The 13,672-nt window shown below is 33.4% G+C and overlaps 1 protein-coding gene across 2 annotated transcripts in view; it reads left to right on the top strand.

Moving 5' to 3' along the window:
• MMP16 (matrix metallopeptidase 16) overlaps window positions 1-13,672 on the top strand; it is a 340,314-nt gene that overhangs the window by 157,121 nt on the left and 169,521 nt on the right. For both annotated transcript variants that reach the window (XM_061171290.1, XM_061171289.1), the window contains exons 2-3: window positions 3,109-3,257; window positions 13,406-13,528. In XM_061171290.1, the coding sequence (XP_061027273.1) occupies window positions 3,109-3,257; window positions 13,406-13,528 (272 nt within the window). The remainder of the gene's footprint in view (window positions 1-3,108; window positions 3,258-13,405; window positions 13,529-13,672) is intronic.

Raw genomic sequence — 13,672 nt, 5'->3', positions numbered from 1 at the left:
TTATTATTCACTACTATAGAATGATGAAATGCTAAGCCACCTATCTTGCTCTGTTTGTACAACAAACATGTTTTATTCTATAGAGTAGAATAAGGTTACTTATACCAGAGACTCCTATACTTCTTTGATGATTTCAAGCCAGTGTTTATTCCTGATCTTCACTTTTTGAACCTGATCTTAATTCACTGGTAACTTAAATGTCAGTGTTTACAAAGCACTATGAATTTTGGCCAGAGTGGTTTCCTACCCTTGATGCTGAGTGTACAGTACGGCTTGTATTTGGCTAGTTTTACATCACCATGTTGACAAAATTATTCTCATACAAAGAGCATTAGCTTCTTATTATTTAGGGCTATTTGGTACAGACTTTTTCCTATCATACCAAAAATGATTGGACTCTCAGAGTTCTGTGGTCTCAACAACGTAAGTGAAATAATAGAAAACAAAAGCAAACTCAAGAGAGGATATCCCCTTGGTGATTAAAAAATTATTTAAGCAGATATTTGTTTTCATCTGTATTTTATACATTGGATATTATATATATATATATATATATATATATATATATATATATATATATATGCACTGAAGATAAAATTACTACTTGAAAGCATTGTAGGTATAGTCACTTGCTTTTTACCTTGACCTAGAGTAAGGTTGTCTACAGCAGGCTTTGCTTCAATAAGAAATGTTATTGAGGCCTTGCTGATTTCATACTCTAATGTGACACCAATATAGTCATGCTTGATCTTCCACTGTTTTGTGGAAAGATGCATTACAAATTTTAATTGAGAATTATTCCTGGTCAATTATTGATGATGTCAGAAAAGATTTCTTGATTAACAAATAACAATGGTATGAAGAATGGACAACTCAAAGTGACCCATAATCTTATTGACATTGATTTGTCAGCCAAGAAACAGACTTTGATCATAAAATGGTAGATCCCCTAGCTTTTCTGATATTTTACAATTAAAAATAGTTATTCACTTCTTATTCATTTGGAAAAACAGCCTTTCATGATGAATGACATAATATAAAAAAGAACTTGGAGAAAAATCACCATTCATTTTTTATGTAATTCTAACTCATTTGTTTGAAAGACTAAGGCATAAATCAAATACGTATTTTTTAGAGCATGCTATTTTTTCATTATGTACTTAAAATTCATATATTTTATAGTCTCTATTTGTATGTAAATCATAGGGCTTATTAACAATTTTTTTCTTTGCTGTTCTCACAAACGTGATTGACAGTAGCTTAGCACCCTTGAGTAACCTAGCAACAAGGTTTCTTACTCTATAGCAAGTAAGAAATGGATGCAAACAAAGTGTTACGGGAAAAAAAAAAAGAGTTCAATTTCAGAATATTTGTGCATGTATACTATTAAAAATCACGATGAAATCTAATTTGGGTGAAATTGGTTGACAATAGGTATTGAATTTCCTAGTAAATAATATATTGCCAGTGAAATCTTGTCTCCTTCATTCAGGAAAAAAAAACAGATCTATTTCAGACTGTACCACTGTTGACTAGGTTACTGAATATATGTCTTCCCTAGCAGCCTATTCATTATAGATTAGATGAGGGGAGTGTCTGGGCATGTTTTCACTATGTGGTAGATGAGTTTACTAGATGGAATTTCAACAGTAAACCTTCCTGGCAGTGATACATTTGCTAATCCCTTAAATAGTTTTAGAATAAATGTTTTATCTTATTTTCAAGGGGTTGTGCTGCACTTTTGGGGGATCAATTTCTTGGAAATACCACAAAAGATTCCACCTTGTGTTTTACATGTTAAGAAGCTGATATGTTTAATATCTGTTTCTTTTGGTGAAATTTAACTTCTATAATTGCTGTTTATTTTCAATGAGAAAATAACTCTTTTGTGTTTTAATTGTAAGGTCATAATGGAAGTGTATCAGGTATTGGGAGAAAGCTACAACTTCATAGGATCATTATATGATGAATAGACTCAGGTGGGAGGGGAAACACATACTAGTGAATACCTTCCATTAAATAGCACAGCTTTTATTCTGTGCCAAAGGCAGAATTATCTGGCCTTTCTCAATTTGACAGGTAGTTCACTGCACTTCAAGAAATCTTAGAGCCTTATGAATGATTGAAGTAAGGGACAGCAGGATGGGATATGAGCTGAACATATGATTGTGCATTTAAAATGAATGCATAGAATTGTAAAACTAGAAAGCCTCTGCTCTCTGGTAGAGATCCCCCCCAGATAACCCAAGTTTTGGTTATTTTTAAAATCTAACCTTAAATGACTCTGATTTTGGCTGTAATCACGACTGGGTGTGAGCTCAACATCAATATCTTCCTCTCACTAGCCTCCCAAATCTCTCTTCCCTAGGGAAGACCAGAATTAAAATCATGATATCCTTAAGGAGAGTGCCAAATATTCTCAACTAAATAGTCTGATTTTATCTGTATGTGAAAAGTTTTGTCACTTACATGATTTGGTTTGAAGTGAGTCACTGTAAATAAATGAAAGGATATCCTTTACAAGAGAAACAGTTCCCTGTCCTTGAAGATATCTAGCTACAATTGGATAGGCCAGTTGCATAGAATTCATACCCCAAATGTCATTATAGAAAAATTGGTCTACATGTGATGATGCTACTAGTAACAGCTGTAGTCAGTGGTTAATTATTCAGGAAAATGACATTTCAGATATGGCATATGCACATTAACTTCCCCTTCCAGCATAGATGTTTCAGTGGGGTCATATTGTTGAAAAAATATCTTCATTTTGGGAAGTTGAGTTCCTAGAGGGCAGGGATGATCTTATTTGTGATTTTATCCAGTATCTACTATAGTACTCTATACAGTGTAAGCTTGAGACAAATGATTAATCTTTTTCTTTACAATTAGAGTTTGTGTGTATGTTAGAAAGATCTGTAACAACCACTGAAATTATACTAAAATAACCTAAACTACATAATATGTGTTAAAAAGAGACAAAATTAAATAATATATGCCCTTAGAAGAGGAAATAAAGTTTAAAAATCCACTATAGACAGAAATTAATTACCATAAAATTACTGTTAATTTGTGAAGTTGATCTAAAAGGAGCTGTACTTGTTATTGCAGGTTTGGTTACAGAAGTACGGCTACCTTCCACCGACTGACCCCAGAATGTCGGTGCTGCGCTCTGCAGAGACCATGAAGTCTGCCTTAGCTGCCATGCAGCAGTTCTATGGCATTAACATGACAGGAAAAGTGGACCGAAACACAATTGAGTAAGTAATGGCATCTGCACTCTTTCTTTCTCAGTTCTTGAGCCAAACTAAGTGGTCTGAAAAACCCTTAGTGAACTCCACCAACCACAAATGGAATGATTTGTCTCATGAACGTTTCTTTGGAACTTAACCTATGTTAACTCCACTCCCCTGAGATTTCATAAAAAATTAAAACACAAAATTAAGTTTACTCACCTGGACTTTAACAATACATTTTCAAAATAGGAAAGAAAATACCAAAAATGGGAGTCAAAGTAGATGTACAGCTGAAGCCACTACTAGAAGAGTGGTGATCAGTGATGTGCTGGAGCTGGATTGTATGGCTGGCGGGAGTAGTGTGTGCACATCTCTTTCCCTAAATGATATCACAGCAGTAGCTTGAAATTGACCAAAGTCAAAATATTGAAACCGAGGAAAATAGGAAACTGCAAATCAGGGCTCTGTTTTTGAGGGGGAGGGAATCAGAGAGCCAGTTAATAGTTTACTAGCTTTCTGCTAGTGACAATTCTCATACTAGTTAAATCAAGGGAAGAGTTTTCACTGAAAAGTCTGTGCTTTCAATCTTTTAGTAACAAAGGGCTTATTTCTACTCTTTAATAATATTTGTTATTTTATTTATTATTTTATCAATCATTTGTTCATTTATTTATTCAACCAGTCACTCTTTACTGGGCATTTTATCTGTGAAAGAGGCATATGCAGATTCAAAAGACATCGTCTCTTCTTCAAAGGAGCTTCAAGTTAACTGTATAGCTAGACACAGTCATAAATTGTTTTACCACAAGTACACTATGAAACAGCATTATTGTTTCTAGACAGCAAAGGAGGAAATGATTAATTCTTTTAGTGCAGGGAAGAATTATTTGTGTTCATTGAGTCTTTGATACTCAAAAGTAAATCTACTTCAGCATTTATAATGATCAACACACACTAAACCTACACAATAGGGAAGATAAGAATACATTTTTCTGTCTACTTTTTCAAGTAAAAAATCTGAAAGTCAAAGGCTAAGTGAAGTTCAGACTAGCTTCAGAGTCCAGATTTTTTGACATTTACTTGGGGAAGTTTCCACTATACCATGCTGTGTATCTTTGAGAAATGACACATTTTTCTTAAATACCTGAAGTACCCGGACTCAGGCATATATAATTAATTCTTGCATGTTAAACTAATTTAATATATAATTTTAAAATTGTATTTTGCCTTCTAATACTTAAAGTATGATGTTAGTCATACTATTTCATCAGAACAGAAAAAACATATAACAATGGCTTGAAGATTAAACAGTTTTCAAGCAGTTTGAAAAAATAAATTGGGATACGGAGGGTGGGAGGGAGGGAGATGCAAGAGGGAAGAGATATGGGGACATATGTATATGTATAACTGATTCACTTTGTTGTAAGGCAGAAACTAACACACCATTGTAAAGGAATTATACTCCAATAAAGATGTTAAAAATAAATAAATAAATAAATAAATAAATACATTACCTCTCCTAACATTTTTAAGAGATACTTAAATATTGAATTTGATTTGAGTCTGTGAAAACAGAATGAAGAATTAATATAATGCATTCTGTGAGAATGAGAAACCTGTTATTAATATTGGGAATACAATTTTGCTATTTTGGATCTACTGCCCTGTAATCATTGCAATTCTCTCTTAATAGTATACTATCAAAAGTTCATTTAAAGTCATAACATACCTCTTATCCAAAATAAATATAGTGCTAAATTAATAAGCAAAACCTCCAGCAAGCCCTGTGTTTCATTGCTGTGTACAATACAGAACTCCATTTCTATTACACTCTCTATCCCAACAATTTAAAAAGTGCTCTGGACAAGCTTTCTTGTTCCCTAACGCAGAGCTGATACCTTCTAATTCACTTTTTTGGAAATTATGACACAGTTTTTAAAAATACAATAAATGGTGACTTGGGAAACAAATTATTTTAAATATGCTTATTACTAGATACTAAAATTGAGAGAGTGGAGTCCTATAAAAGGTGTCATTTGTGTTTCCCTCACTTTTGAAAGCTCCTGCTAATCATTGAAAAGACTCAAGAAGGATAAGTTTGATTTCCTAAAATAGCTAGAAAAAGGTCTTTGTCAGGAGATAATGGAAGAGGAATGTGTGCAGGATTTATTTGGACCCTTCATGTGGAAAGGGGTTAGCAAAAATGCAGAGGTGCAGAGAAAGACACGGGTCTTTTCCTGGCATACAAGGGCTCAGATTCCAGACCAGAAGAAAGGATTGTGTCAGTGTGTAGGTGTTAAAGTAACATTTCTGTGAGCTATAGCATTATAAAGAAAAGATCAACTAAATAAGCAGCCTTAAATTTAAAACCAACCAGTTTTTCTGCTTGTTTTTTGTTTTTTTCTTTAAAAGAGTTTTGTTGTAACTCAGTTATTTTGAAATTAAAAACGCATCTTTCTCTTTAAAGAGAGTGTTACACTTGGTAGTTATTTCTAGGTGAACCCATTAAAGCCTTGTTAAACCCTCATCATTTTCCCTTCCTAGACTGTGATGCCTCCTCTGTCCTCTGTGTCATTCTCATTGTCATTCATACTAGAAACCCTGCTTCATACTAGAAGCAGCTTCATTTGCTTCCTGTCTGTTTTTTCCACTGATGTATCCCCAGTCTTGGGGTATTGTTGCTCAGGGTACTCAGCTCAAATTATGTACCATTTTTGTAAGTATAATCCCTATAATCATGCTACTTAAGCAATTCTCTGTGCTTCTGTAATATTAAATGAATGTGTGGTAACAATCCATGCTGAAATTGCATTCTATTATTTTACATAGTCAAATTATAATGTATGAATTTTTTAATCTAAGTCTTATTACATAAAATATGTAGTAAAATTAGAGACCTAGAATTATTCATCAGTATTAAAATAATGTCTTAGGATTCATTTTCAGATGCCATAAACATTTATCTAATTTTAGACTCTTGTTGAAATCAATTGTTTTTAAATTAAGTAATTATATTCTTTTTTGGAAGACAGACATTTGATGGATTCAATCTATAATTCTTGGGTAATTAAAAGTAATGATGCCAATTATAATAATCCTTATATTACATTGAAGAAATTAATCATTTTCAAGCAACAAATTTGGTTATTACCTTAAGTGGCATATTATATAGCTTTTGAATTAATTAACATTGGTATTGGAGAGATAGTGGTGGTAAATACTTATACCGTCCCCACCCAAAATGAGCTAATTATCATATGTTGCAATGGTTCTTTTAAATTATTGGTTACTTAGCTAATTTTAGTAAGCAAGCTCACTTAAATTCCTTAATAAGTGAATTAATCTATGTTATGCATAAAAATTCAGTATTTTGCAAGAACGGAAAAGGATAGCAAGGCAATAATAAGAATGAGTCTGATATGTTTTTATAATATTAATAGTAAGTATTTTAAAATTTTAGTTTATCTTTTTATGTGTGCACAATGTTATGCCCTGAAGCGTACTTGATGGGATTTGTAAGGTGATCTTTCTTTTTGTTTTTATCTCTCTCTCTTTCTTTCTCTCTCTCCATATATATATATGTGTGTGTGTATGTTTGTGTGTATATACATACAAACATATATACATTTATACATATATACTGGATGATCTTAGTAATTCTGTTTAATTTATTTAAATCATGCCCAGAAATTTGTCTTAATTAAAAATTATTTTAAGACTGAATGAGTAGCTTTATTCAAAGAATTATTATGAAACTGTAGTGATATTTGAACTCCTAATTTTGGAATTCAAGTATTTATTTAGATATATCAAGAACTACAAGCTTTTTGGTTTACTTATCCAGATGTTCCATGATTTTTTTTTTCTTTTGTCTAAATTATCAAGTTAAGACTCTTCATTTTCAATTTGGATATAAAAGATAGATCCATCAGTAATTAAAGTTTTTTCTTTGTTATTTTTTAACATAACAATAGTACTCAAAGCTATAACATTATAGCATGGGTCAATCCACATTTTGGTAGCTACAGAGGGTTGGTTAACAGTTAAATGAGCAGGGTCCTTACAGCCCTGTTCCAAAAGGTAAAAGGTGAGAGGTGAAAGCTTAAGAAAGAGGTGACACTCTCACAGAGCTTTTGTTCACATTGCAGATCATGGAGGCTTAATACACTTATTCTCTGTGCTTGGGTTTTTAAGTACTTTAACTTTGCAGTTTCAGCTTTGGGAATAACATGTGTGTCCATGCAGGCTGTTAATGACTTGATAGAAAAAAGAAACTCTGGACCAGAGTGAGCTATCAGCCTATCTACATTTTGAGCCCTAAGTTAATTTACTTTGAAAAATCTTCTTCATGATTATTGAACTTGAATACAAGCAAAGCCTAAAGATTTTTAATGTAATAAATATAAGCATATTTTAAAATTTCTAGAAAGATTTCTTGGGACAACTATAATCATAGGTATTACTCTTGCCTTTCATTAGAACTTGGAAAAGTTTGGAGGATAGAAACCTGTTTAATATATTATGCTGATGAATATTTTTCTAAGATTACTAATGCATAAGGCACAAAATATATATTTTTGAGTATTTTTTCCCTTGGTAAATGTAGATATATGTACACAGGGCCACTGTGTGGCACAGCCCCAACCCCAAAGGGTGGCATTCCCATCTTATTCTATTGGGGAGCTGCCTTCCTGCAGCCCCGCTATAGGGGCATCAGGGGCATGGACTACAACTTGAAGGAACCTCTTGGAGTCATGCAGTGGGTAGCCCTATATGTCTGACATGAATGCCCAACTAATTAATTTCTTTTTTAACTGAAGCTAATGGATACTGTTTCCTATATGGTGGCTTTTAACATTACTGCAAACTTGCTTAGAAGATTATGGTTACTTTATTTACATAAAACAGAGTATGTGTCTGTTGGCATATTTGTTATCAAAATACTAGGAATATCCCTGTCTTGAATAACAAAGTGCTTTATGTCAACATACAAGTCAAAGTGAACTGAAAAATGTAGAAACATAGATATCTGTATGCTGCTACTGCTGCTTCTACTACTACTAGTATAACTACTTCCTGATATTTTAAAAATAATATTAAGTATTATAAGTTAATAATAATAGCAGTTACTATCTGCCAGGACCTGTTCTAAGTATTTCACATGATTTAAATAATTTAATCCTCACATTAACTCAATAATAGTACAATCATTTCATTTTATAGAAGAGGAAACTAAGGAATAGAAAGAAACAGTAGACTGACTAATAGCACAAGGCTTGTGAGTCAGTGAAGCTGGATGGGAACCCTGGCAGTCTGGCTCTAGGATCCATGCTTCCAACTTTTATAATGTAACTCCTCACAAGAGAACTGATTTTTAGATATTTTTCATTTTTAAATTGAGTTAATTTAAACAAAGACATTAATGATCCACCAAACTAGTTTAAAAATGCTCTGTATTCTAAACTGTTAAACCAATACTGAATATCAGTATTATATTTATGAAAATTGGGGTGGTGCCGTGACTTACAACTTGAAATTACAAAATGTCTCTCTTGTAGCTCACTGCCCCACCCCCCCAGCCCAGTGCTCATTCCCCATGTCTTTGTTTGCTTTGGAATGTCAACTTAAAATTCTTAGCAAATGAGTCAGTAAAGAAGCACAGGTATATAAGTGTGTGTTGACACACTGAAAAGATAAGTGTTTTAGCAACGATACTTTCACAAAAAAGTACGACTTGAAAATAACACACACACACACACACACGCACACACACACACACACATACACTTCAACACCTTTCCTTTTCATATGATGTAGGTATTACCTTGGGTGAGACAATCAATCAATTTTACTTTTGCACGCAAAAGTAAAATTGCACTCTTTACTTCTGCACTCTTGTGTATAGGTAAATATGGGATTTATCAAATTGACACATGAATGGAACTAACATTTTGGTGCATGATAACTAGAAATGAACTGCCAGACTCTACCTGAATAACAACATTAACATGCCAATTTTACATTTAGTATTAGACAGCATTTAATTCATTGATGAGTTCTAGTAAACACTGACCATTTTTTTTTTAATTATTTATTTATTTTTGGCTGTGTTGGGTCTTTGTTTCTGTGCGAGGGCTTTTCTCTAGTTGCAGCAAGTGGGGGCCACTCTTCATCGCGGTGCGTGGGCCTCTCACTATTGTGGCCTCTCTTGTTGCAGAGCACAGGCTCCAGACGCACAGGCTCAGTAGTTGTGGCTCACTGGCCTAGTTGCTCCGCGGCATGTGGGATCTTCCCAGACCAGGGCTCGAACCCGTGTCCCCTGCATTGGCAGGCAGATTCTCAACCACTGTGCCACCAGGGAAGCCCAACACTGACCATTCTTGATATCACTGAGAACTTTAAAAATTGTAAGAGAAAGAAACAAATGCTTATAAAATTAAAGAACAAACGTTTGGAATCACATAAAAATCCCAAGGACAGATTTAGTTCAGATACTGTGTGTCATATTCAGTGTCACGATGTGCTCTGATCATATTTTTGGGATTTTACATATTTTGATAATTAATACCTGCTAATATCTCTGTGCCAGAATATTTGGGTACATATATCGGTGAAGTTAACATAGAGTTATCTTGACCAACCCTCATTAAGTGTTCTTTGAATTAAATTACTAGTTTATATTACATTATGCCTGTTCGTATGTTTATTTCTTACACTTAAGTCATCTACATTATGATCTAATTTTATATAAAGTTTCACACAACATCTCTCTGCATAGTAAGCATTTGTTCAAGGCGCAGAGCTGTAAGAGTTCCAAAGTCCTCAAGAAACATATAGGATAGTGGGGGAGATCGGTATGTGCAAAAAAAATACATGAAGACAGTTTGCTTCATGTTCTTCACTGGAAGCTTCACTGGACACCGGTCCCATACAGGGCTCTCTGGCTTGACTCGCAGGTTAGTAGAAGACAGAGACAGAGATGTACACATTGTAATATACACTATAATACATGCTGTGTTGAGATGGTAAACTGTACATGTGGGAGTTGAATAATGAGGAGGATTAGGATTGTCATTGTAAACAAGGAGGTAAAAGTATTGCAGACAGAGGTCACTGTAAACAAAAGCAGAAAGAGGTTTGGTTCTGTAGGAACTTGTGTGGATCTTGGGAAGCAGGGAGATGGGGGGCATCCTGGCTAAGTATGCCTGAGTAAGATTCTGTCTATAAAAGCATTTCATACTTAGAACATGCAGTAAACACATCAGTGTTTTGAAAAGATTTATCTTTAGGAGTGAGAAGGCACTGGTGAGAGTGAAAGATACAGAGAAGTTTTAGAGGCAGAAGAGACTACATCATGATTGATTGGATGTGAAGAGAGATCAGTGGAATATGTTACCTGGACACCTGGCTTAGGCATTAGAAAGGCTTTGGACTGAGAAAAGGTATCAGAAGAATTGGTGCAAGTTTGGAGCTGAAAAATCATAATTTTAAATTACATGTAAAATTAGAAATGATGACAAGATAGCTAGATGGAGATGTGAGAACACTTAACTAATTATATTGTATTTTTTTTTTTTTTTTATCATGAATGTCTTACCTTAGACTGGGAGCTCAGCAAGAGCCCCTTGCCTTATCTTTTTATATACACTTTTTTTTCATATATCTCTTAGCGTATTATAAAAGCTTAAAAATATTGTAAGATAAATGGATCAGGATAGAATGAGTAAATATATAAACAAATAGTTGGAACATAAGAAAAAATTATATGAAATGGGCAAAAGCTGAAGAAGTGCATAAGGAATTTAGCAGAGATATATTTCAGCATAAGAATCTAATACTCATCCCTAAAACCCCTGTCCTTTGGAAGATGCAATGTTTCATTGAGAAAACTTTTACTAGGTCCAACATATGCACAACTTAAAATGGAAATTTACATTAATAAATTTAAATGTTTTCAATGGCTGTCTTCATCTTTTAACTTTATGTATTGTTAAAGTAATTTTAGAGAATATATCCTCATTGAAAACATATTTCCTCTGATAATGTATCAGGATAAATACAAATTGTCAAATTTTATCCCACTATCCATTTCAAAATTATTTCTTTCCCTAGAGTGTTTACTTCAATATTTTCTTTAGCTAACTGTAAGTGTAATCACATCCACATTAAGTAAATTTAGTCATATTTAATAATTATTTGTTCTCACAGCACTTTCAGGGAGATGTCAGAATAAGTACTTGGTTAAGAAATATTATAATTTTTGTTGAGAGTATGATTAATGAAATACCCATTGATAAAAGCCACTTAAATTATCATTAATTAATTAATATTAACCATTAATGCTTAATATTTGTTAGTTGAATATGTATCTAGATCTTACAGAATATAATAAAAATATGTTTTCTTTAAAAAATGTCCCTATCCACCTATTTATTAAACCTCTTTTAAATTCTAGGGGTTGTACAGGTACAGGGAGTATGTAGATCCCCTGCCCCTGAGTGTTTTACAGTCTAGTGAAATATATCTCAAATTTAGTGATTTAGAGCAGGGGTCCCCAACCCCCCAGGCCACAGACTGTTAGGAACAGAGCCGCACAGCAGGAGGTGAGCGGTGGCTTTCGAGCGAAGCTTCATCTGCCGCTCCCCATTGCTCCCGGTCACTCGCATTACCACCTGAACCATACCCCCCGCCGTGGAAAAATTGTCTTCCGTGAAACCGGTCCCTGGTGCCACAAAAGTTTGGGAACCGCAAATTCAGAGTGTCTTGGGAGTTTTAGTTAAAAGTAAAAGGTCTCAATTCTTGGCTCCAGAGACTTCAGTTCCATAGGTCTGAATAGCTTTCTAGGCATTAGCATTTACAAGACATCTCATTTGGTTTGGAGACTTTAATAAAGGGAAAGAGTGATTTCCTGAAGTAACTCTACAATGCATCATAAACTAGGATGGAGTTTAAGTCTGTTAACTGCAATGTCTACATTTTTACTGGTAGCAGAATAAAAAGGAGAAACGTACAATGCTTATCAGAAAAGTGTTGTCTTTCTTAAAAAGTAAAAGTCATGCTTTCTTTGTTGCATGATGTTATTCATATGTTTACACAAGCTAGTTAGCTGATTTATCCCTGTAACATGTAAACTATTTCAGTCATTTTCATGAAATGGACATCTTTAGACAGTCATCTCTGCAGTCAATTATTTTCCATTTAAAGAGTATAGAAATTTTTGATGAAATATAACAAAAATTGATTCTTTTGCTCATTTCCACTTTCTGAAGCATGTAACGCCACGAAGATTCTGCTTTAGTTCTGTAATTGTTAAATTAAATGGGCTAATGGATGATAAAGCCATTTTGAGTCACTAAAGAAAAACTAATAAAAATCATGTCAATCTTTCTCCTTAGACAAGAAACAAGACTACATAGAAAACATGACAATGGTCAAATGAGACTCTCTAGAAAAAAATTTAGACAACTGTCTATATAAATATTAAAAATCAATAAATCAAAACCAGCATTTTATTTTCCCAATGTTAATATTTAAATTTTATTGGTGTCATACTAAACATTATATTCAGAAAAAAATTTCTTAAGCAGTGAATTCAGTTACTATTAAAGGTTCAAAGAGAATGGCTGTTATTTGAAAATTGGGGTAATGCTTAAAGTGTAAAGAAGAAAAAAGTGGAGAAAGGCAAATGTTATTCTAAACAACAATTTCCTTCTATTTAAGCTAGAAGAGAGTAGCATATATCTTCTTGATTCCTGGAGTTTAGGTCATGTAATAGATTTTAAAAATTGTTGAATGTTAAAGCTGAAAGAGACCTTAGTGATAATTTATTTTAAAAAGTCTCATTTTCTGAATGAGACTTTCCCAAGGTCATGTATCTGTTAACAGCAGATTCTATTTAGAAGCATCAGAATACCTTAGTTTACAGTTAGCTCAAAATGAATTAGAGAGAAAAATTATCTAAAGGATATGAGTTATAAACTAGTGATTCTTGATCATTCCGGAAAAAAATATGCTTTCTACAATACTTAGATTCAAATTGCAAGAAAACTGACAAAATTCTCCTTTATGTTTTCCCATTTTTATTACCACTGCCATAACTTTTCAATGGATTTCTTTTTGAAATTAATGATTAGGGTTGTTGGTAAATAACTGGAAAATATTGCTTTTTGCAGCTGGATGAAGAAGCCTCGATGTGGTGTACCTGACCAGACAAGAGGTAGCTCCAAATTTAATATTCGTCGAAAGCGGTATGCGTTAACAGGACAGAAGTGGCAGCACAAACACATCACTTACAGGTATAATAGCTAATGACGAATTACTGTTTCTTTTCAATTTTTCAAAACTATGTATTTTGACATTTTGTTTGAGATCTTATGCACATTGACTACATGGTAACATACAGTGATGTAATGTTAACATAAAAAAAACAAAACTTGCCA

The sequence above is a fragment of the Eubalaena glacialis genome, chromosome 17 (genome assembly GCF_028564815.1).
Source record: "Eubalaena glacialis isolate mEubGla1 chromosome 17, mEubGla1.1.hap2.+ XY, whole genome shotgun sequence".
Lineage (NCBI taxonomy): Eukaryota > Metazoa > Chordata > Mammalia > Artiodactyla > Balaenidae > Eubalaena > Eubalaena glacialis.
This window is presented reverse-complemented; position numbering and strand designations above follow the sequence as displayed.